Below are 26,110 nucleotides of genomic sequence, written 5' to 3'. Positions count from 1 at the left end.
TGCTTAGCTTTACTCTCTGCTCACTTCTCTGTGGCAGACTTACCCAGGCCAGACATATGTGTTGTCAAAGGTAATTTGGTAATAATTAGGTGCCCACGTTAACAGCCTTTGTGGGGTCAATTAAGCTTGGGAGGGAGCTGATAAGTGATTCACTTTGGTTACTGTCATTCATATAAAATTGCCTCTAGTGCTGATTAAAAAAACCCCAACAAGATAATTTCTACTCTCTGTACAGTAGAATGTGGCAGGGCTCCCAACCAAATGTCTGCAGCAGACAAAGATCCTGGTTTGGGTTTAAAAGCACTGAATTACTGAGTCAGGCTTTTCTGCTGGGCTTTGATTGACACTGTGCTGGGACCCTGCAGGTGAACTCTTTCTGATTCAAAGCAAAGACACCCTGTAAAAACAGGGCAAAACACAAAGCAGGTTTCAGTGGAAATTGTGCGTGAGCGATGTTTTTATTTCGTACAAGATGCAGAACCAGGTTTTATCAGGTTTGCAGAATAATGTGGCTGAGGACACGCAGACTTTTGATGTAAGATAAATGTCAAAAGGATGACATGAAAGGACGTTTGCCGCAGGAATGAAAGAACTTGAATTATGGCAAGACTGCTGCATATGCAGCTTTAGAAAAGCTGCAATTTTTGAAGCTTCAGCATAACAGAGGCAGTAGATAGCCTCTAGTTGTAAAGTGCTACCTCCAGCCTTTCATGGCAATATTTCATGTCTGTAAACACGCACGTGATGCGGTTTGATGACTGGAATCCAGTTCCTACTGGAATTGGAAGCAAACTTTCACTGTAGTTTTGCTGGCTGTGCTACTTTTTCACTGCCAAGAGGAGATATCTTGTGATCAAAAGAAACCTCAAACAAAGCCTTCTTTCCTGCCATAACCTCTTAATTTTAAATCTAGCACTTGTCTATGGAACATCCTGAAAAGCAAACTATGGCTATTTAAAACCATGTAAATTATGAAGCATTGAGAGAATCAAACTCTAGTATTTTCTGCCAAGGCACTACATTACTATTTTTTTCTAAAGTACAAAGAAATTTAGTACAAATATAGAATTTCAGTTAGTCTCTGATTTAGGTACTTGATCAAGGAGAGACTTTACATCACCTCCATTTGGTTCAAGCTCTGGATCTCGTGAAGACCATTCACTTGTCCTAATGCATTCACATTTATATTTTCATGTGAACTTGCTATAACTTTTGTTTAAGATACATTTGGATGGAAAAGGGGCTGAGGTTGCCGTGCTTTGTGGTTTGCAACTGTACAAATTGAATGAGTATAATTTTGTGTCTTTCCCATTTTGCTCTGACTTCACTTTCTCCCACACATTTTACCCATCAAATTCAAGTGAAGTGCATTGATGCTATGCCAAGAAATATTTGTACTTTTTAACTTTTCCTTGCTTTCTTTAGATCTTAGCATATACTTCATTTTGCTGTAAGGATTTTACATGCTGTTTTTAGCGCATTGAAGTGAATTAAATGGAGAAAAATGGTTCCTTGAGCTTGCAGAATCTACTGCTTGCTTCAGAAGCAAATACAGGAACAATTCCCTGTCAAGCTGCCTCTTAGTTATCTGGAAATATCTTTTTTTTTTTCCCCCCAAGTAATAAAGTGTGTTTATCACTCGAAGAGCATGTTTATAGTTGAGGTTTAAAATCTGCTCGGTATCAAAAATTCTTTCATTTGAGTACCATGGCTGCTGTCTAGCAAGCTGCCTGTCACTGCTGAATTCCCCCCCCCCCCATTGGAATTTTACTGCTGATTAGGGGTAATATCAGAGAGAAGTATTATCACTTGCTTACAATGTAGAGAAAACCTCAGAGCTGCACACAAATGTTGCTGTTATGAACCTGGAGCCAGCCAGGCTGCAGAATTGGAAGTTAAGGAGAGAGGATTTGTGCAGCTCTGCTGTTACTTTCCTAGTGCTGTTTGCCAGGGAGAGCCATAAGTTGTGCTTCAGGGCTGCACAGAGGAGGCTGGGGACCAGACTCTAGGTGTTATCCATGCTGAGAAGCTGTTTCTCTCTGGAGGGCTTCCTGGAATAAATGTTGGCTTACTAGTGGTTAGAAGAGTAATTTTCTGGTGGGTGGTCTCAGATGGTGATGAGGTGTCAGTGTCCCACCCTGCCTGTGTCCAACCTCCCTGATCACAGACTCTCAGAATGGTGTGGGTTGGGAGGGACCTTCAAATCACCCAGTGCCACCCCCTGCCATGGGCAGGGGCACCTTCCACTATCCCAGGAACTCCAAGCCCTGTCCAACCTGGCCTTGGGCCCTGCCGGGGGGCAGCCACAAGCTTGTGTGTAAAGTCTTCAGTGTCAGGGATTTCTGTATTAGTTTGCTTTGGTTATTGATAAATGAAATTGTCCATTCAATTTCTTGTGCTGAGTGCAGAAGTAACATCTTATGCTTGGTACATTCAAAGATATTACTGACATTAACTGTACTTTATACACTCCCCAAGACCCTTTCAGCATTTAAGTCTTCCTTTACATCATTCTTCGTATGTGGAGAGGCACAAACCAGCAAATAATTTTTCTTGGTCATCAGCTCAGAAACTTCCTTGAGTTTTCAATTATTTCTCATGTCTGGCAGTAGTCCCATATCCAAGAGAGTCCTAAAGGAAGATTTTAAAATTTTGGTTTTTTGTAACCTGCACCCTGTAGATGCAGAAGTTTCTATGAGAAAGGTGAGCCCAGCTTATGCCTCGTACATACATCAGGAAACCACAGTGCCGTTAGAGAACAGGATCTGTCAGAGGTGCAAAATGGGGCCAGAAAGGACAATTCCTTGATATTCAGGGCAAAAAGAGGAGAAGAAGAAAAAGGGAGGCGTCAGAAATACTATCATAACTGAATTGCTTCCCTCACAGCTGGCAGAGATGTTTTTCTTTTTAAGTCCATTTAGGTGAGAATGCAGATGTGTTGAACACATTTGTGTTCAACAACCAAGAAACACATGAAAAAGAAAATTTGTATTTTAGAACTCAATTTATCTAGACATTTTAAACTCTCTATATGTGCATAATCTTTACCAGTCTCTCTCTTTCCGTCTGTTTTTTGGTGCCTTAGTGGTACCTGAATGCTGGTAGTTCTTGGTCCTGGCTCTCTCATGTACTTTGCATTTCAGCTCCTGTTTTTATTGCTCAGGTAAGCAGTGAGGCAGGAGCAATTAAAGGGAGATAATATCTTCAGTGTGTCTCTCCTGCAGCTTTCCCCACACACCCGTAGAGCTCCCAGAGCTTTGGGGATGCTGTGCTTAATGTTCACTGCTGCCTTGGACTGCCACCACATGAAAAGCTGCAGCTCTTCCAGCAGCCTCCTGAGATTCCCACCATCACAGCATTCCTGGGAAATGGGCAGCTGGGGGACTGGCAGAGCTCTTAAAACAGATTGAGAGATCATTTTGTGCTCGTGTTTCAGATATGTACTGCAGAATGAAAGTAACAGAGTTACTCCACTTTGTGAAATGAAAATATGTTGGCCTGATGTTTGTCAGTAATGTAATGTCTTCCTCCTTGCAAGTGATGGCAACATATTAATTGTACCTATTTTACAATCCTTTAGGTGGCTATAATAGCGGGAAATTTTGAGCTTGCTGAATATATCAAGAATCACAGGGACGCTGATATTGGTAAGCAAAATATTTACAGACTCTGAAAATAAGTTTTGCTTGTTTGTGCCAAGATGTTGCAAAGATGTTAAAACTGATTTTGTGTGAGATACAGCTACAGGGCTGGTGACATTTCAGGGAGGTTTGAAAAGTAACTCCTCTGAAAAAATGAAGATGGGGAAAAAGCTGAACTGTTTTCAAAAATACACTCTGAAAAGGAAAGTGTGATAAGTGGTAGGTGCTTTCTAAGTATAAATCAGTCAGTTTGTAATAGACTAAATACACATCCACTGACCTGGAATAGCCACTTTGGCTCTTGCAGGTTGTTTTGGCCTCGCCTAAAGCATCTCTGAAAGAAATAATTGATCAGAAGATGAAAATGGAGAAAGATGATTCTCTATAATTCAGTGAATATACGGCAGAAGCCAACTCCCCATACTCATGAAAGCATTCCCTCTCACTGAGTTTGGTGGGATTAAGGGTAGTGACAGGCCTTAAGGGTCCCTAGAAAAAAAACCTGAAGGCATTTTCAAGATCTTTTTACGTAGAGAGATTTGCTAATAAAATAAAAGCCAGTTTGATACAAGTGATGCCTAATACAGTTTAATAAAAATGAGTTAAAATGCTTTAATTCAGGTTAATTAAAGTCCTGCTGAAACATCCTGAAGCTGAAGAGCAAGAGGCATTCCTTTTGCAGCAGGAGGCTTTGTGTAGTCGATTTAACTCAGTGAGGCAACTCTCTGACTTGATAGCATTTCATTTCTATGGGAAATTAGGCCAGCTCACATGAAATATAAAACTAAGGATGTGGATTAAGGACTGCTTTCCCTTTCCCTTCCTGGTTGCATATGATCTGCAGGGATATGGTTGAAAGCTCTGTGGTAATGTGAGTTCTTGTAGCACTTTCAGCTCTTGAAGTGTGCACTGAGAAAACTGAGGACAAAATGCACCAAAGTCATAACTTCTGCATAAAAGTTCGGAGGGAGTTTGGAAGGGGCTTTTCCTGGGATAATGGGATAGTTCCTTTCCATGTAAGAATTCTTCACCCTTCTCTATTTATTAATAATCTGTAAAACATGAACTAAAAATGAACCCATTATTCTTATTAGGTTGGGCATCCTATTGTTGTTTATATTTATTTATAGGTAATGCTTTTTTTTTGCTGACTTGTAGGATTTGGTGATTTCTAGAAAAATGCTTAGAAAATACTTTCTATGGGAAGATTCTCCAAATTTTTCTGACGCCTTCACTTTTGCCACTGAAAAATAGAAATATTGGTACTCCCGTGATTCACTTGCAATTTTTGCAAGATGGTGGTGGATTGAGCATGACTGTTTAAATTAGTAGATTTGTCTTGAAGAGTAAACATTACATTATGTTATTACCTCCCACCTAATTTAATTTAGCTGGACATTTGTCCTTTAGGTTTTATTACTTATGAAAAATGAAGTTGTTGAAATGTCCATTTTTGGAGCATCTCCTGGTGGGGCAAAAAAAAAAAAAAGATAAATCAAAGAACCAAATCCTGAGCAGAAAACCTGAGAGCTGCTGTGATGATGAACGTGCAGAGTGATGTCAGCATTTCAGCTTCAGCAAGCTGGCTTTTGCTTATCGTGCTTGTCTGGTTATCCACTGTGTTCCTATAGTTTTGGATGTATTCCAACATCTATCATTTGAGTAATGTACCTCCTTAGAGGCAGCAGAGGGGGAAGGAATAGTGAAGAGTTTGGGAAGCATCTTCAGGAAGATGAGGACAAATCATACTATCAAGTCTCTTGAGAAACATTTCATCACTCATCTCTCAGTGTATTTTTGGTTAGATTCTGAATTTTGGTACTGAACGAGTTCATTAAACCTTGGTATTATTTTAAGTTCAGTTGATAATCCCAATCTCTTTGCACTTTGTAATTATTTTAGACTCTCCTTTAGCAGTAGAAAATTCTGATTTACAGCAGAGCCACTAAATCTTTGTCCTACAGACCAAGTCCCACTGAGACTTTTCTTCCTTCTTGTTTTAATTTAATTGTAAAGTGCTCACATCAGACAGATGTTAAAATTAGGCATATATGAAATAAGCTTCTTTGCAATAATCATAAGACTTCCAGCTGTTCTGGAAAAAGGAGAAAATATATAACAATATTTATTTTAGAGCCAAAAAAGGTGAGAAAAATGGCCCATGGAGTAGTGTGATCAAACCTATAAAGAAAAAGCCTTGCAAGGGATTCCTGTGGTTTTAGCCCGGTAAAACCCACCTGGCTGTTACTAGCAGGAAAGTTCTTACTCCAGACTGGGATGATGCAGTTCTGTAAGACTGAATCAAACAGAAAAGATAAAGGATTCCAAGCACAGGAAAAAAGGATTCCCATAAAGGATTAAAAGCAAGATCCAGATTTCATTGTATTTATCTCTTTTATGAGGGAATCCCTTTTGCCTTCTTGGCAGATGGTTGAAAGGTGAATGAAAATTGCCCTATCATTTAAAAAGTAATCCTATTTGAAACAAATTGCAGGAGTATTTTTCATAAAGCAATAAACCCTATTACCATAAGGTACTTAGAAACTTGTTTTACAAGCAGTATGAAATGCTTAGTGTGGCTTCCCAGATTATTTCAATTCATCATGCCCCCAAATTAGGTTTTTTGAGGAATAATAGCAGCACCAGAGTAGCTTATTTTAATTATTGCTTATTTTGGAACTCTTTGGGACCCAGAGGTGTATCCCAGCTCAGTGACTATTATTGCATCTTCTTTTCTGCTTTGAGGAAGACCTTGCAGATACCCCTGATGTACAGCAGTCGCACACCATTAAAAATAATTAATAATAATAATAATAATAATAATAATGATGTCCCTTGAAAACTTTTTTTAACTAGCCATAGCACATTTATAATTTGTTTAACTTTATGTGTTTATTTATTGCAAACTAAGAGAAAGTAATGGATTAAAAGATGTGATGAATAGAAAAGTTAATCCCTGATTGTTTTCATCCAGCCTGCAGCTGTCTGTGAGTAAATGAGCACAGCAGATTTAGGAAGCATTTGCTGTACAGAATTTACTATGGCTCCTATAGGATGGAGGTACAAAACCCAATCATATATGTAAGAATTTTGAAGCTTTCATTAGATACAGATATGCAGATATTAAGTATGTTGAAAGCTGATAATCCTTTGGCTTGGATAACCTATTTTTAAATCTCTCTTTTGCCTTGGTTCTTTGTGATGGGATGAATTTTCAGATGGACTAAATGACATGGGTTGTTCCTCTTCAAGTGAACAAGGTTTGTTTTCTATCGTGCATCTTGTCCTTCAGCAGCTCTGGAGCTAGGAGGGATAGGATTCCTTTGTCTGGTTTTTCGTTTGCTTTAGGAAAATGAAGCACGTTGAGCTGGTGTGCGAGTTTTTGGTAGTTGATTAGCAGACTAACTAATACTTGGATACTGTTGCTAGGCTTCAAGTCAGAGTTCCTGTATTCCTCTATAATTATGCAGAGACATGTGTGTGTGTGTGTGATGGTTTGTCTGTGCTTTCACATGGGTGTTTTTATTTTGATAGTTTTGAAAATCTGCTAATACAGTCTGTAGACGTATTCCACACAGAGAAATTGCTTTGAAATTAAACATTTTTTCAGGTATGAGTAAAAATGTGGGGTTTTCGAACTGGCATTGTGACTGTAAACATAAGGAACGTGTATTTTATTGTAGAATGAGCAGAACAGGTATTTCAGAACACGAGGATATTAGCTGGTTTGTGGTAGAATTGCTTTTCTAACTCATTTTCTGTAATTAGATGAGAGTGATTGAGGTCAGCAATCTTGGTTTTTCAGCTGCAAGTGTTGCTATGAAATGCTGGCCAGCCCAAGGAATATTCTGTTTGTTTACTTATTTATTTGGGTTTGGGGAACGGTTCAGTAATTTTGATTTCCATCAATCAAATGCCTGCAGAATACTCCTCAAGCTGGGGGAGATCAGATTGAGACAGATAACAGTAGAAAGAGGAAAAGGCAGCAAAGCAAAAGGAAAATCTACAAAACTGTCAGTGGCGTGCAGTGACTTGTTCTATTTTTATCACTTGTTATTTAATAGAAGTAAAAGGGACAGAAACATCTATTGTAGCGCTGTGGAGTTGTCATTTGGGAGAAACATTAACCTGTTTCTAATGTGAGCGAGCATTTAATGTGGGAAAAGGATGATATCAGTGTATTCCGGATGGCAAAACCACCGAGATCCAAATTTCCCACGTTTTAAATGCATACTGTGTGGTAGGATGTCATAATCCTGTGTTCCTTCTGCAGTTTCTTTCAAATACCTCTGCTAAATAAAAAAATGTTTCCCGTGTCCATAGAAAAAGACCCCTTTGCATTAATGATGTTTAGACTGGGTTACAAGCAAACAAATACTGGTTGGTATGAAATAAATCTGCTGCTCTTATTTCTCTGTTTTCCTCTGAAGGGTTGCAAGAAATAGAATTTCCTGTGCTCAGTCTTGCTACATGGCAGCAAACAAATTGGAAAACTGGGAATTGTGTGTTAATGTAATTACACACTGAAATGTAGGGCAGAGCTTGAAAAACTTACAGTGGTTTTCCTTCTCCCTTTGATCACAAGTTAGTTATTTCTGTGTGTGTGTTGGTACAAAATCGTGCAGTAACTCGCTTTATTTCAAAGTTTAAACTTTGTTTCCAGCAGCTGGTTGCTCTTGGCCTTTGAACTTGGGTGTATTCTCTGCACATAACAGGGACTGCAGGCTAAGGCATGCAAATTCTGTGGAGTGTGGCCATTTCTGGGGCTCACTTGAAATTCTGAGCAGGAAGGCGAGGAGAGAGCTGGTGCCATGTGTAACTGCTGATGTAAGTACAGCTGACTGCAGAATGCTCTGGCCTGGTTTTGTAAACCAGCCTGCAGCGTGTCCTTGCCACCTGCCAGGTAGGCAACGACTGCCACAGCTACTCCTCCTAGAGTTTATTTTACAGACTGAACCAGAAGAGCCTGGCACTTGGGCCAAAAATAACCCACTGGAGGAATCCCAGGCTGCTTCCAGTGCCCTTGAGCTAGTTTTGGTCTCAGGCAGAGCTCTGGGCTGAGCAGTGGCTGCAGGTCACGCTGGCACATCCCCTGGAGATGCCTGGGAGGGTGGCAGAGGAAAGGAAAGGGAAATTGCTCCGTGTTCGAGCCTTGCCCCACTCTTTACTCCCAGATCCAAATGGCTGGAAGCCTTTGCAGGGCCTGCAGCTCCTGCCTCCCCCAGATCTGCCTTCCAGCCAGCTGCCAGTCCGCTGGCTCCTCATCAGCAGAAATGGCTCTCACCTTCTCTGCACCTTCAGGGAAGGGACCATTGTATCCAGCAGCTGGAACTGTGCTGTTTTTGGCAACATTCCTATCATCAGAGCTGTTTCATCAGAGTCGGGTCAGAAACCTTTCCGAAGCCCTTCAAGGGTTTGGCTGCTCTAAGACATGATCCTTTCAGCAGTAGTGGCTTTTTTGCCTTTGGTGGTGTTTTTTAATAGCTTTCGCTGTCTTAACCCCACTGAGGGACTATACTGGGGAGTAAAATCAGAGGCCATGTACAGAACTAGTGCAAGTCATGGAATTAAAAAGAGAAATAAAGCCATAAAACAGAAGTAGAAAAAGTGATTTGAGGATGCCAGGGACAGTGGCTCTGACAGGGACAAAAATGGAATGTACTTTTGTGTATCAAACAGGTTATCAAATGAATAAGGTTCATTTCTTGCTTTACAAAAAATAATTTAGTGGGTTGTAGTGTCCTCAGAATTCTGGTGGAATCCATAAAAGGGTAATGCCATTGAGCTCAATATGCAGGCCAAGGGTCAAGTGGGGAGCAGACGGCAGTGCAAGTACCCCAAACACCTCAAATGCTGCAATTCTGAACTAATATGTCAGCCTGGAACTTCCAATCATGATTTTCAGTTACTCCCTGTGTGTGAAAGTGCCAGTGTTGTTCAGCCTGGTAGCTGGATCCATGTCACCCCTGTAGCTCCCCTTGGAGTCATTAGAAATGGTCAGCACATGACCCATCCCTCAGGAGTCTGCTTTCAGCTTCAGCGTGGTGCCTGGTCCTACACCAGGATGTCTTTGGGAGACAAGGGCAGTTACTAGAATTAGTTAAAGAGTTGAATTAGGCTGAGGGGATGTAAAAAGAAAATAGTACTTTTGAGTCTATCCGTGACCTGAAATTTGTTCAGTCACCTCTGATTTGGTTTTATAGGTCACAGATCACAAAACTGGAAGGGGTTTATGTGATCATGCTGTCTGACCTTCTCATGGTGCAGATTACGGCTTTTATATTAACTCACTCCTGTTTGAACTGGATTATAACCAGGAAAAACATTTTGTCTTGTTAAAGACCTGCAAGACTGTAAATGGGATTTGGAAAGCTGTGTCCTGGTCCTGTGATCTAATGGGGCTGGATCCTTTTTTTTTAGTTGTTCTGGTGTTGATCACCCCTTCTTTAAACAGACATATTTTGCTTCTAAAATCACCTTGGCATCTGGAAGTGGACCCTGAGTGTGGCTGAGGCTCCTCAGCTGTGCTGTGTCTGTGCCCCATTTTCCTTCCTGAGCTACTCAGAACTGAAATGTCAGAAAGGAAAAACTCTGAGTTTTAAATCAAATATAAGAAAACACCACATTTATGGTGAGGTTTATTTCTACTGCAGTTTGATCAGCATTATCTGAGGCTAACTTTCCTCAGGCTCCACTAAAATCTGTATCCCTAACGTTGCTGTAATTGTGCCTTTTGAGAGGCTGTGCCCATTGGAAGTATGTGATCTGTGCATTTCAATCATGATTATATCTATATCTACATCTAGGTCTCAGTGTAACAAAACAGGAGGGTTTCGATGGCCACATCAATATCAGGATATTAGGAGACCAATGGTTGCTGCGGTAAGGGATGTGTCAATGCAGCCCCGAGATATCAGGCTGCCCACTAAAGGATGCTACAGAAGGAAAACTGTTTGAAGAGTCTCCCGGAGAGCTCTGGTATTCCTCAAAAGTTAATGTGTTTTCTTTAAATCATTTTTCCACACGAGCCTCAAGAGCTCTCTAAGATTGTCTCAAATGCCACGCGGGATTTCAAACGGCAGAACAGCGGAGCCAGGGCAAAAATAGAGGTAGGACAAGTGGGGAAAGAGATGTGTGCAGGCTCCCAGGGCTCTCTATTCCTTCCATTCACAATGGTGAGAACACAGGAGAAAGAGATGAAAGCACATGAAATAAATGCTAGATTAAAAAGAAAAAACAGAATAGGAAGATAAAATAGAGATTGTTAAGAATAGTCATGAATTATTCCTGAAGAAAATTCCTGTGTTTCCCAAAGTAAATGCAGAAATGAATTAAAAAACCTAGCAGAGAAACCCCTCACCAAAAACCCCCCAAAATCCCTCCCCAAAACTCCCTCCAAGAAACCCAACCCCCCCCCAAAAAAAAGAAAAGGGAAGAGAAGGAAAAATAAAACCCCCATGAAACCCTGAGTGTAATGTAGGTCCTTACGCTGAGCACTTCATCACAAACCTCTTTATGCACCCAATAATTTCCTTTCTGTGATTAGGCTAAAAGCAGACCACAGAGTTAAGACTGATGGCACAAGATTGGGTTTGTAACTTGTGAGTATGTGGATTTTTATGTGCCAGTGTGTATCTTCATCATTGCTTTATGGAAAATAATTAGGTTCAATATAACTCCCATTTGGGGAAGGGAAAAACATCCATGGAACAATTGGATCTGGATGAGGAAAGCCTTCCAAATACAGCTGTAATTTTGTTACTTTTCCCATCATATGAAACAAATATTTGTATTTAGAAAAAACTTCCTATGAATATAAAACTCAGTATTTGCCTGAGCTTACTGATTTCAAGGCTAATATCTCACTTTTAGATTGGCTCAAATAAATGTGAAAAGGGTTAAGTAGGACTATTCAGTAACTGCTGATATTCTCTTTTGAACAGATTTATTACACTGCATTGACTCCATTACTTGCAACTCCTCTTTCTACTGTGCTGAATTTGTATTGACATAATTTTTAACAGCTCAACATACCAGTTTTCAGTCAAACTTCATTATTTATAGGAATTAAGTTGATGTTATGTTTTCCTTTCAATATACAATGGTTTGACAATTTAAGAACTGAAGCTTCACTGAAGAAATTTGTTTTAATGCCTTATGAATACTCTGATTTTAATAACAAGGTACTACTGTCAGAACTTTGTGAAAATTGATCTGGTAATATTCAGCCTCTTTAAAAGGAAATAGTATCATCCCAGAGGCCTGTTTGTTGTCAAATTATAGATGAGGCTTGATAAAGGGACAGGCTCTGAAGCGCAGAGCTTTGTAATGAGTGTAATATTTCACACTGTATTTCACACTGCTCACGATGTTTCATGCTGGTGCTGTCACTCCATTTATATCTCAATCTCCTGGGCTGGCTCTGAGACTTTCCTGTGGAGTTCAGGGTAAGATGCAGCTTTTGCAGTCAAGGTCTTGTCACACTGTGGAAGACATTTTCAGAGTAAACACTTTGAGTATTTAAATCAGGTCTCCTTGGGATCTTGGACAGAGATTCCAGGGAATCCAAAGCTAATGATACTACCTGAACCTTCTCTGTCACTCCCTCTCTATTTAAATAAGCTGGAGATTTTTATTTCTGCAGTTCTATTTCACTGCTGGATGTCCTGCATGGCCTGGGACACCTCGTGGTGTCCAACAAGGCTGTTTCCTTAGCAAATCTCCATTCTGCTTTGATTTTTTTTTCACTTACCCATTCTGTGCATCTTGATAATTTCATCTGCAGCTTTTGAAGCCAAAAGCCTGTTTTCTCTTCCATTTTCTAGGCAGTGTTGCTGAAGTAGTTGTTCAGAATCATTTGTAAAAGGCAGGATTATGATATCGCCTTGATTCAGAAAAAGTTGCAGGGTAAATGTTATCCAGCCAAGTGGCTCTAATTGGGTGAAATCCATGCTGAATGAAAACAATGAAAGATTTATTGAATTGAAGATTTACAGCATTAAGATTGTTTTATCTGTGTATGTGTAGAGGTAACGCTGGTTTCTCTTAATTATATATTTCTGCTGACTCCAGAAGTTCAGATTCTGTCCCTCCTCCCATGTTATTCTCTTACCAAAAACCCCATTACTTGATAAACTTCCATTCTCTCTGCATAATCTTTTGCATTATAGCATTTGCAGCTTGGGAAACAGCCTCTTACATCTCTTTGGAACATCCAAGGTAGCAAAATTTAACATAAATTCTGTGATGCGTTTTCAGTTTTAAATGTGCCTTATCAAATCTGTAATTCAACACAAATCAGTTATTTATCCTGAAGAATTTACTTGTTGCTCCTGAAAAAAGCCTCCCAAATACAGGCTTGGTCGTTTGTCCTTTCTTTTGGCTTCCCCCTCAGCCAGGAGCACTCCTGGCATTTCAGGCAGCAGGGTGTATTTGTAATTTGCCCTCAGGGATTATAACAGGCTAAAATTAATGTTTTCATGTGCATTGCTTGTCCTCTTCCTGCATTTCCCGCCTATGGGAAGCCCAATCCCTCTGCTTGTCCGTGTAGCACTTGTCCAGATATCTGGGGTCACACCTTGCAAGAAACCAAAAGACAGAATTTTTGTTAGTTGAGATTTATCCTTCTTTTGAGGGCTAAGCTTTTTATTTTGGGTCAAAGCCTGGCTTATCTTGCCAGCTTCATTAACACTCTTGAGAATGCCAGGTGCTAAAGAGCTCTATTTTTGCTGTGCAGATCAAGTGTGTCTGGTTTCTTGTGGCCTATTTTTACATAATTCTTCATTCCATGGCTTGGAAAAGCTGTGAAGGGAATGAAGAGATTGCAAATAGCTAGAGAAAACTGCTATGTTATTATTACAGGAAAATAAAGGGGAGGATCTGTCTGTGAGATTGCATTTCTTAGAGGGCATGGAGTTAAAATTAAAGGCAGGAAATGATGCATATAAAAACAAATAAAATAACAAGTAGAATGGTACATTTTGTTAGCTATATTTCAGCAATCAATTGACTATTTCCAGATAATTCCATAAAAAATGCCTTTGAATAAAGGATTCTCAAGTACTGGTGGCTCAGAAATTTCCCCCCTTATCCACAGGTATTCCAGGGCAATTTTATTTAGCATTCAGTATTAAGCAGTTACTTGAAGAATGTGAGATGCTGAGAAGCCTGGTGCCTCTTTCTCCCTGATCTGCTCTGGGGGGTTGTGCTTAAACCCTGTGGTTCCCTTGTCTTAAAAATGAATAGGAGTTAGGGATCTTGGAAGGAGGAAAGGAGATGCTCTGGTCCTTTGTGAGCAGCCCCCAGCCCACACAGGGACTCTGGCACTGACCTGGCTGCGGGGGCAAGCGCCAGGGTCCTGCTCTGTGGCACAGTTGATATTCCTGGGCTGGAAACCCAAAAAACCAGCAGAGAACCACTTGCAATGACCTGCAGTGTAGCAGAAAGGCAAGAAAAAGTTCCTTGAACTGGAACCAAGAAAAAATTTGAAGGCAATCCCAGAAGTTTTTGACATGTGCTCAGAGGCAGCCCCTGGGAGGCCACAGACTGGAAGCCATAGCCCCGAGCTTAGTTTTGGACTGTGTGTAACTCCAAAAGCCTCCAAGCGGGGAGGTTGTTGGTGTAGCCTGACAGCATCAGTGTGGCTTGAGGAATTCTTGGAATGAGGTAATTTGTCTGCCCCAGCCATGCACAATCAGTGCAGTGGTAGTACATCTGTGATCAGCTGTAGCACCCAGAGCCTGCTATTCAGCCCCTCGCACTCAAATCCTGGATTGGATTTGGCTAACTACTAATTTCACCCCAAATAAAGATACTATCATTTTTTCAGCTGATTGCATCTTGCCTGTTCGGGATCACTTTCCCATTTAATTGTGTTTTCTTTCCTGTTTCTTTCTTCTGTTGTCACCTTTCCTCATTTTCCTTTCACTTCTGTCAGTGCCAGCTCTCTGTGGTGTTGCACCTCTGGGCTCTCCCAGTTTTTTGCCTGGGTTATTCAGCTTCTGTTCCCCTGTAAGATACAACAATTTCTTGTGTCTGAGGAAGTTGCAATGATTTCTGCATATGTTGGTTTTTGCTTCCCTCAAGCAATTCTGTACAAAACGGTAAGATTATTGGGATAAGGACAATTATACCCTCATCCTAAAAGAGAGCAAGGCTGAATTCCAGCCCTGTGCAGGGTAATCTTTGCCACCTCTTCAGAGCTTGACTGATCCAAAGCTAAAACTCTTTTTCTTTTGCAAACACTTCTTTGACTGGATCCAGGAACTTCTGCATTTTGTAAGTTCTGTGACTTTAGATTGGAGTTTAGGAATTAAAAGTAGTTAAAAGTGATCCCAAGAGTCTGGTGACTATTCCTTTCCACTCTGTACTTAGGACAGAATATATTTGATCTTCTGATCCATTAGCATAACAATGTTTCTTCAGACATCTTCATAAGCAACAGAGGAACATTCTTACGTGTGAAGTTAGCCAAGAGAGACAAAATAATATAGGAACTAATCTGATACTGTTTATTTCAACTAAATGAAAGCAAATTTCATTAGCTAGATTGCTAATATAGGACATGCTTTAGGTTTTTAACACAGGACTGTGTTTTCCTTTTTGTCACCTTTTTGTGTGGGGGTTTTTTCATTGCTGCTTTGGCTTTGCATGGTGGGAGGACATACATTTTCTCATGATGGTGGGATGGAGAAGGTTTTCCCTTTCATCGTCTTTCCTGACGAAAACTGAAGCTTGAAGCCACTCTACCTCCAAAGCTGGTGGAGCTTTCTCTCCTTTCTTTAAAGTGAGGGAGATCTAGATGAGTCAAAATCCCTGTGGGCTAACACTGCATCTCATCCTTCTGTGGAGTCCAAGCTCTTATCTTACAAAGTACATTTCAAAGTTACATACTGGCAGAAATTCTATGCAGTTAAACGTAATTTTTGGTGTGTCCAGAGATTGGGAGGGAACAGTGCTTGGGAAGAACTTTTTGATCAGATGGTAGACTTAACAGAATTTGGGATTTGTTTGTTGTTTTACTTTTATTTTCTTGTTTCTGAAAACCCCCCCACTGTGAAATTATCCAAATGCAGTTTGTGTTTTTGTCCACCCATGGCTGTGTCCGAATCACCAGCTGCAGTTCGTACTGTGCCAGCTGAGGAGGGAGAAAGTTCAAATGACAGAGGGAGTTTTCCTGGTGTCTAAACTCTGTTATGCAAGTGACAAATCGTGTTCTGCGTTAAAGAAGTGTAAATCTGGATAAAAGCTACTGAAATTATTGCGGATTTAGGCTAGGGCCTTATCTTAGGGTGTGTTTGGGTTTCCTGTTGGAGGAGAAAAAAGACAAAGTCTTTTTTTTTTCCTGGTAGCTGCTGGGCTGTGTCCTATGTCATCTGAAAGATAACTGTGCAGATTTTAAAAATCTGCTTCTCTTCTGCTTTGTGAAAAAAAGGTGAAAAAAAATGGAGTAAGCTGGGAGTAAGGAGTTGCTTAAAAGCCATTTATTTATATTTATTATTTGGAAACAACATGTTCTAGACACAGGAAGATGAACTCTAATGGACTTCTGATATCCAAATGTTGGTACTGATCTGGAGCTGCATGCAAATCGAAATGTAAAATTTGGGGAATCTTTCTGCCATAGCTCTTTCTGAAGGAGCAAGCTGCAATGACATAAGCTTTGCATCCAGTTTGCCTGTGTTACACCAGCATATGGCTCCGACACTTTGCTCCCATCCCTAACAAAACGGGCTCCAATTTTAGAACGTCCTTTACTGCATCTCCACTTTTTGTTTTTGCTAGATACTTCGAGGGTTTGGTTTTTTTTTTTTCATTTGCAGCATTTTAATAATCATGCTCAAGTCCATTAAGCTTTGCAGGAACTAGAAAGAAATAGGAAAACAATGAGTCATTAAAATACATATTATGGAGGATTAAATTCCCCATTCTGGTTGAATTGCTCCCAGGCAATAAGGGAAGGTCAGGCAAGTATCATACCGTGGTAAAGAAGTCTCAGAATTCTAGCAAGTTTTTTCTATGGTTTTTTTCTTTCTTTTTTTTTTTTTTAGCACTCCTAACATTTGGCTTTGAGAATACCAAGCCACCTCTGCTGGATGTGCTTTTCCAATGGCTTTGGTTTGGTGTTAAATAACATTTTAGAGTTGCTTACTCCTGATGTGGCAAGGTGGGAATGGGTGGCTTAAACGGATCAAATCCAGATCAGTCTTTTCTCATTAGATAAAGAATATTTTCTGCAGAGCTGGATATCTTTCAGTAACATCAAACTGAACATGCAGAGTCAAGATTTACATGTGTGTAAAATAAAGCCATTAGGGCTACCTTTTTGTGTTGTTTTGTTTTCCCTGCAGCCACGTAAAAATATCAGTGGAATTAGCACCGACCCAAATGAAGCTTGAAATCGAAGTCAGATTTCTGTCTACTGATAGTCAAGACTTTCTCTTTTACTGCAGAAAATTTGGAATAAGGTCATTTTAGTTTAAATGTGAAGAGAGTTCTGAAGTATTTGCAAAATACTTGGGTACATATTTCATCTCCTTTATTTCTAGGATGCCACTGCTTTGTATCCTGGGTCAGCAGTTGAAACAGCAGATTTTTAATTATTCAACCTAAATGAACAATCAGTTTAATTTTAAGGATGTGTTTACAATGTGCCAGTGACATAAATAGCTTATTGCAAAGGATTTTTTAAGCTTTCAGTTGATCTGAAATTTAGGGGTAATTTTTGGCAAGGAAATACCTCCAGTCTGTGGAATATTTATTATAACTGTAGTGAAAGCATCACCACTGAAGGACCAAATTAGAGATAGCATTCTTTGGGGGTGTGCTTGGGCTTGGGCTTCCTGAGGAGGAGTAGAGATCTCTGTGGAAATCTTCCAGAAGGCCCCATGGCAGTAGAGCTTTGGTCTGGATTAGATGGACATTAAAAATGTCTTGGTTACTTTCCATAAAGGAAGGGCCCAACCCTGTTCTCTCTATCCTGGGCTCCTGTTTCCCTTGGCTGAGTGGTATCTGTTGCTACAGAATCACTACAACACAGGGAATTTCACCCAAAATCCATGAAGGGAAATGCAATTAAGTCACCAAATTCTTACTGGAGCAATTTTTCATCACGAATTCTGGGTGTAGGAACATTTTTTTTCCTCATTTTAGCTGGAATATCTGACACTTAGAATTTTTGTTCCTTAGGCTTTCTGATAGTCAAATATATTTCTGAAAGGACTGCAAATATATACGACCCTAATGGATTTCTTTGCTACCTAGAGTGAGGCCTATCTGATTTTTTATTCATTACTTTACACTTTATAGTTTTATGGTTATGACAGGAACGTTTTCTGCTTTCTGTCATTTTGTAATTTCCTGAAATCAGGTCTAGAGTAGCCAATTCCAACCAGTTCCACTGAATTGAAAGTTATTTTACTGTGGAAAACCTGTGGGGAAAAACTAAACACAAACAAAACTGTAATGGTTTTCCTTAAAACCAGAGGGGTTAAAGCTATTAAATTCTGATAAAGAACATTAATGCATGGAGCTTACAACCACCTGAGTGTTTACAACCACTGTGATGATAAGTTCAGGCACACGGAAACACTTCATAACATAAGATTGATGTAGATTTCATGGAGAATTTATCCAGGGTAATTTGTATAAACTTGCAAGAATTATGCATCCCTCTCCTGTTCACATTAGCCTGGAAGTAATGGTGGATAACTTCAAAACAACTGACTGGGATGGAGGCAAAAAATGAATTTATTCTTTCTGAACTTAATGTATATTCCTAAAGATAAAAAAAAAAATTGCTGTAAATCATGGCCTAAGATATTTCCTGTGAAATCTCAATATTGGAAATGAAGGTGGTGACAGCAATAACTTCTTCCCTCTTAAAAAACTGGAGGCTTTGTTCTGTATAACTTTATTTTGCCTGCCCAAAGTTTCACAAGTCAGATAAAGAATGCAGATGATTGTAGCCAGTGCTAGAATGATCACAGGCTAACAACAACAACAACAATAATAATAATAGTAATAAAGAACCAGACTTTCTCAGGTGTGTGCCCAAGGACCCCCCTTCATTGACAAGGAGTGAGAATCTACTTGAATAAAAACTGAGCAAGTTCCTTCTCCAAGCATGGCCACAGGTCAGTGCTTGTGCCACCAGGACAGAAAGAGGCCAATTCCCAGGGCCAGCCGCTGGGACTGGGGTTGTAATGATTTGGCTGCTCCCACGGGAGGCTCCAGTCGTGTGGAGGAGTGTCAGGAGTTGTGAATGATCCTCGTTCTCAACTGCTTTCCCATGATTTGCATTTGCTTCCGAGCTGCTTAACCACGGGCAGATTATTTCAATTTTCCTGGTGAATAATGCATGAGGGTGTATAAGTGGATGTTCCTTGGCTGAGTGGGCTGCAGATTAAAAGTGTCAGCTCCTTTGCAGCATTAATGTGCATTTCTTTCTCAGGTTAAAGCTGGAGAGAACCTAGATATGCTTTTTTTGGAGAACTCCTACAAATGCCAAAATATTGGCAACATTTGCTTTTTCTCTTCTTTTCCCCTTGACTACCTGTTATTTGAATGAAAAAGCCAGTTGCCAATTTTCCAGCACAAGCTTACTTTCCTTGGGACTCCCCCTCAGGATTTCAATGCCATGTTGTTGTACCTGCTGCTTGAGCTTCCTGGAAACGATCAGGAGCAGGGTTTTTTTTATTTATTTCTTTGTCGCTCCTGTCAGCTCAGAACACTGATTCCTTCTCACTCCTCCTTCTTGCTCTTTAGTATGTCCCAGAGGGGTAATCTGGAGTATCCTATCCTGCTCTAGCAGCCTTGGGGCACAGAGAGAGGCAATTCTTGTGTGTAACATGTGGAATGCTTCATGGAGGTAGAGCCAAACACATTAAATGCTGTAATAATTGAAGTAACACTTCAACCCACCATGATCCACTTATTAGAAAAACCTCTTCAATTTTTTCCTTTATTAATTTATTAAGGGGCATTTAAGTATCTTATTGTACACTTGTTTCAGTCCCTGGATTATGCAGATATTTCCTTCTTTTTCAGCTTATTGGAGAAATACCCTTTGATGCTCCAGATTTCTAGAAAATTAAAGCACAACTGTTGCCCTTGTTTGCTTGTGGTTAGGCTCGTATTTATAGCACATTTGTTCAAGATCATAACTGGATCCCTAAAACATCAAAACTCTGAAACTCATGGGCCATTCTAAACAAAATATTTAAGGGCTGATTTACGCACAATAAATACTTTAGATAATGGTGTTTGATATGAGAGTCCTGTGGGAGCGTGGTTAAAAAGAGCTTCCTGAAATACGGAATCATGCCTCTGAACAAAGCAGTCTTCTAAAGCAGAACTCTTCCAACCTCCCCAGCTGTAACAATATTCCTTGGAGTTACAGATGTCCAGACATGGACTGCAGCAGAGTATGTTGTAAAATAATACTTTCAAACTCAGCTTAGCCTGACATTTTAGGAGATAGAAGATTGAAAGCGTGTGAAATTGTAAGGGGTGCGTAGTAAACAAGGCACTGATTTGTGCAGCTGCTTAAAAAGCAGAGAGAGATTAATAGCTACAATAACAGAATGCCCTAAATATTTAAAACCAGTCCAATGAGTATTTTGTGAACTTCTTGCAGTATTTGGTGCTGAAAATTGCAGAGAAAATACTCGGGCTGGTTTCAGGTTGTAAAATACAAATTCTCAAAACCCAACCAAGGAATAACAGAGAGGAAACAGGGGGAAATAATTTTGAGGTTGTGATTTCAGTTTGAAATAATTCCAGCACGTGCTTTGTGAGCTGTTTTTGTGCTGGTGCTGCTGCGCTTCCAGGGAAGGGGGTGGTGCTGGTGTCTTGTCCCCCACTGTGGATGTTGGTCCCTGACTTGCACATTTGTTGCTCAAAGCAGCGTTTCTTTGTTCCAGGTATATCACTAAGATATTCCAGGCTTCCAAGTCCTGTGCCAGCCTTAATCCCATTTAATGCTTTTCCCAGCCTTCCAGTTCCTCACTCTCATTTCTTCATTTCATGCTCAGACAGGGACAGCAAAGCAGGAGGAAGTAAGAGGAAGTGGAGTTTGCTTCCTCATCTCCTCCAAATGCTTGTTCTGTCCACTTTTCCATCTTCAAACCATGCCATCAGAAGAGCTTTGCTTTCATGGGTTTCTGCTTTCAAATTCTCCCCTTAAAATGGAATTCTGACACCTAACTTCTTTTTGATGTTGCCTTCGTTCCTTTGCCCTTCTTGAAGGATCCAGCTTTCCATATCCAAGTAGAAGTCCCTGGAATCCGTTGCTGTCAGGTAAGGGTTAAGCCACAGTAATTTCTCTGTTTGGGGGCAGTAGGAGAATGGTCTGATTTTGGTGCTCTTCTTCCTGGTAAAGGAAAATCAGTGAAACGTGGAACACTTCGGGAGCACAGCTTTCCCACAAGGAAAGGTTTCACAGACCCATAATCAGTTGACTTGAGCTAAACTTGGTGGTAAATAAAGAGGATTTCTGGGAAGAAATTCTTCCCTGTGAGGTGCTGAGGCCCTGGCACAGGTTGCCCAGAGAAGCTGTGGCTGCCTCATCCCTGGAAGTGTCCAAGGCCAGGTTGGAGCAAATTGGGATAGTGGAAGGTGTCCCTGCCCATGGCAGGAAGATGGAACAAGATGATCTTTAAGATTCCTTCCAACCCAAGACATTCTATGATGCAATTAAAAATTTTGGGCTCAAAATGACTCCAAACTGCACATTTGGCCTTCAGAACATTGACATGATGGATGGAATAAAGTGTGTTTAGTGTATTCATCGTGACTAACAGAATAATCTTCCTAAAATGTTTTATATTGCACCAGTACATATGAAATCATTTATCTAAAGCAGTGATTAAATTCTGCATGACCCCAGTCCCTGTGCCAAAGGAGCCATGACTTGAGATGCTTGAGAGCAAACCCTCACTTGTTTTAAAAGTGGTGTTCTGCAAGGAGTACTGAATATTTAGATTGTCAGGAAACAATAATGCAGTTCAGCACCTCACCTCCCAGTTTTCTTGCAGATGACACTTCAGCAAGGATTCTGTGTGCAGGTAGGCTGCTCCATGTGGGCCTACCTTCCTTTTTACCTGGGAAAACTGGTAAATGTGCAGCAGAAAAAGGACAGGCATGGTTAGAAAACTTCTGCATAAAAAAGAGGAATGTCTTATTTCCATGAGTACAGATAGGATTCTTTTTTTCCAGGCTCTTTTAATGGAAATGGTTATTGCTTAATATACAGATTTATTTTACTTTGTTTTAGTGTATTGATGCTTTAATGTGATTTGCAATGACTCGAAATTTCACTGAACACTGTAAGCTGGAATTTTTCTAATTATCAAAAAAAAGAACTCCATATTTTTTCCTCAAAGTCAACAGAATTTGGGCATTGAAATCCTTTAGATCATCCCAGCTTTGGAATTTAATTGATCAGTGGTCTTGATGCTGCCCTGGCTTTTGCAAGGTGTCTGCACAAGCCATGCAGAATTCCAGGGAAGATGGCTGTAGAATATACAGGCTCAAATTTATTCCTGTGAAATGTTTATCAAGAACAGTTTAGATGAGGAAAGCTTACATAAAGAGTTCCTGTGGTATGCCTACAGCAAGCCCACTTTTCCATGGACATGTGTCCAGACATCTGGGAATGTGCATATCCATTTTTCATGGTGCAGTGAGTGACAGAAGCCATTTTAGAGTAATTAAGTTCTCAAAACTTGAAAGAAAATCCTTCCAATTCTTTAGAAAAGAACAGGAAATCTGAGATTTTTCAGGGTGCTGAGTATTATCAGAAGAATAAAGGGAATGTTAAACATACTTTGTGTCATTTTAGAGGTTATTTACTCTTCTGACACTTTAAATCTGCTTTATCACCTTGTGGATCTGAGTTCCAGAAGTGAGTGGGACTAAGTGTTTGATTCTGGATCAGAGGAATTATTTCCAGAACTTAAATGCATGTTGGAGTATCAAAAGCCCCACTCAGAGTTCTCTTGAAACCCAAAGAAACTTTTAAAATCAGCAGGGATGGATTAGCCAGGACATTTTCCATGATGAGTGTAAGACATGCTTGAGATTCCTTGTTTTCCTTGATGCTCGTGCAGTACATTTTGGAGGAATAAATCATATGGGATAAGTGTTGTGTATTATGGTTTAATTTCCTTCTCTATTTGGAGATAAGTCACTTAAATAGGGGAGAGACATTCAGTTAGAAAAAATGAGTTATTATCACGTGTGTCGGAAAGAAAGAAATAATTTCTCCGTGTGTAGTTGCACGTTGCTGCAGGAAATTGTCAGGATGAAGATTCCCTTGGACTGGTGTTCATGAAGACTGACAGTGCCTGGAAACTCCAGTACTGTAAGGGCTGACAGCTTTTAATTTGCCTCTGCAGCCTTGACCCACTCAGAGCTGTTCAGGTATTTCAAATAGCACCTTTCTCAATTTTGGAGAAGACGAGGAGAGTCTGGAGAAGAGTTCGGTGAAGTCAGCCCAACATTTAATGAAAATGTTTCAGTTTGTCGACCCTGTCAATCCTGTGCAGTGTCCTCTGCTCTTTGCCCAAGGTGGGAAGCTGTTCTCCATCCTGGAGACCTGGCAGTCAATCCCCAACCTCTTGCCATTGTTTGCTCACAGCTCCCCTTAGAACTTCCTTCTCTGGTCTTCCCCAATGTGTTTTCAATGCATTTTACGTTATTTCAGCCAAAGTGGTGCTGTGCTGTAACACGAATGTTTGAAGCCTTGCCTCTGAGCCCCAGCGAAGATGAAGGAAGTTTTCAATGCTGTTTGATTAGGTTTTGTGTTTCTTGGTTTAGAGTTACCATGCAGTGACCTTGGAGATTTTTAAAACTCTTTTTTCAAACTGTGGCATAACGAGGATTACAGGCTGTCAGAATCAAATTGTGCTGCATTTCCTACCATGGTTACAGGCTTTGTAAAGGAATGTATAGATGTACCCGCTCTGGTTTTATTAGAAACTGGAAATTATCTTGAGGACTGCTTAGCTCTGCTTAGTTTTATGACATTTTTCTGTTCTTGTCAGAAGCTGCTGTGACAATTACTTAACAAGGAATTAAAATCTCAGGGGTTCCTAATTCCACTCCATCTTTAACTGATAAATTGTTCATAAACACACAGTATGTGGCATCACCTTTCATCTATAAAAAAGGCATTGAGAGCTGATCTACTTCCTAAAAGGATGAATGTGCAGAGAAATTTATACAAAATACTGAAAATGAAAAACACAAACCAGGTACCAATCTGCAAAACTGCTAGACTTGTTTCCACTAATTCATATCTCTTTAGCAGCTTTCAGCTGATCTAGGCTTGACTTAACTGGTGGTTTAGTAGTTCCCTGAGCCCAGCAAGCTCTTAGATCAGCCCTCCCTGTCTCAGGACACAGTGACTGAACTGTCCCCATCTCCCAGGCATCCCTGATTGATGGAATGTGAGACCCTCCTGGGGGGCTCTGGTTTAATTAGCGCAGCTTTGAGTCAGCCCCCAAAGGAAGGAGCACAGCACTTGCCCAAAGTGGATTTTGTCTCCTTCTTTTCCGTGCCCATGTGCCAGAATCGTGACAAATGGGAGGAGAAAGATGAGCCTTGCAGAAGCTAATGAAGGCACAGTTTGGACCACTGAGGCTGGGTAGTCACAAATCCTGCTCAGTTATTGAAAACAAGTGACAACGTTCCAGTAATGGCTTCCAGGCTGTGAAGAGCCTCCTGCATTTTCAGGAGCTTCTCGCTGGGAGTGAGGCAGGTTACACCAGGACACATCTTTTGATATCCTATGACATTATGCAATGCACCCATCAGGTTGCATCATCATTGAAACGCTGTTCAGTTCATGTCTTTGCCTTGCATTAAAGCTTAATCACAAAAAAAAATTGTACTGTGAGAACAAACCGATTCCTACCGGTCTTCCTTCTGCACTGGTTTGAAAAGCTTGGCTAAACAGAGGTGGAAACCTTTCAGCTTGGCTTTTACCTTTTTAACCTTCTCAGTATTTTGTTTTTCAGAATTTAGGTGGAGAAATAAGATTTCCTAAAGAGCTGGAGTAGTACAACAGCCAGTTGAATCTTATTTTTCTTTCTTACTCTCTTCTGACAGAGTTTTGAGTGGGTGTTTGCATCCTGTTTAGCCTTCCATCTCCCAAGCATTTCAGTTTTCCCCTGGGAGACTTTTTGCACGTTCCAGTGCCCCTCATTGTTCAAACTTTAAATCAGTAACATTTGGATGCCACGTAAAGACATAATAGGATTACCAAATTTAAAAAAGAGTAAAAATTAGAAGTCTTTTTTCATGGTAGTCCTTTTATGTTTGAATGGAGACGACGTTCAGGACAGCACCCAAGCTCCTAGGTGATCACAGCAAATCACAGGGTAGTACCAATTCTGCTTCTGTGGGGTTTTTTGCCACTGCTTTAGTGGCTTTTTACTCCACTCTGTGATTCTCTCTCTCCACATTTGCTTCTGTGTAATGCCTGTGGGGAATTTCAGCAGTGACTTGCACAGTGAAACAGCATCAGTGAATTATTTAAGATAAGTATAGTCACTTTAGCGTGATTTAATAATTAAAAAACTCTTTTAAAGACAAAGTCAGCTCCACAGAGAGCTGGGGTAAAGAACTGAGAACCTTTGTTAGAGAACTGGTGGCTGTGGCCAGGAGCCCTGAAGTTTATGGACTACTGTAAAATTGTCACCTCTGACAGCTACAGGGACTGGCTCTCAAGTGGCTTGAAAGTCTCTGGTGTCTTATTTATTTTCATATCCCTCAGTAAATTCAGACATAAATTATCATTGCACCTTCAGACTGTTAAAACAATACCTCTTTCTTCTTTCCATTGCTGTCTTCCAAATAATTGTTTAATGATGTAAATTAATAGCTTCAATCTGCAATTTTAAATAAGGAAATGTTATTAAAAACCCAGGCTTTTTATATAAAATGTGGAATTTTCACTCTCACTGTGTACATGCACACATATATTGAGTTAGAAAAGCCTCTGGCTAGCATTTTATTTTCCACATCCATGGGTATAAATCCCTGAGAAGCCCAGTGTAAATTGGGATGTTGGCTTTGGATTACAAACAGCTTCATTTATGGAACCACACAGAGAAAGGTATTGCCTGAGGAGCTGAAAATATTTTATTTCCCTGAGAAAACAAAGTGGTTGCTATGGGACAGAAAATGATCTAATGATGGCTTTCACAGAGACATGCAACTGGACAGAATTAGAATATTCAAATCACAGTGGGCAAAAATGTTGGTTTTTCCAGGATGTATTTGTGGAAGATTTTTCTTAGTGTAGGTCTGGATACTTTCAAGAAAAATGAAGAACTAGGTATTTTTCCATAGGGTACGATTTAATTGTTGTTTTTTTTTTCTTTCCAGTCCTCCTAGAATACTCTGCAAATGAAACATATTTGTTCAGTCAAACTGCTTTTAAATACCTGTGGAGAAAATGCTAG

At 40.2% G+C, this 26,110-nt stretch overlaps 1 protein-coding gene across 8 annotated transcripts in view; it reads left to right on the top strand.

The window, feature by feature from the left end:
* The window catches only part of SHANK2 (SH3 and multiple ankyrin repeat domains 2), a 279,065-nt gene that overhangs the window by 59,720 nt on the left and 193,235 nt on the right, over positions 1–26,110 (top strand). For 6 of the 8 annotated variants that reach the window (XM_039551944.1, XM_039551945.1, XM_039551949.1 and 3 more), the window contains 2 exons: positions 3,581–3,647; positions 20,889–20,939. In XM_039551944.1, the coding sequence (XP_039407878.1) occupies positions 3,581–3,647; positions 20,889–20,939 (118 nt within the window). The remainder of the gene's footprint in view (positions 1–3,580; positions 3,648–20,888; positions 20,940–26,110) is intronic. The other 2 variants (XM_039551951.1, XM_039551950.1) reach the window with 1 other exon arrangement.

Source organism: Corvus cornix, chromosome 5, assembly GCF_000738735.6.
Source record: "Corvus cornix cornix isolate S_Up_H32 chromosome 5, ASM73873v5, whole genome shotgun sequence".
NCBI lineage: Eukaryota > Metazoa > Chordata > Aves > Passeriformes > Corvidae > Corvus > Corvus cornix.
This window is presented reverse-complemented; position numbering and strand designations above follow the sequence as displayed.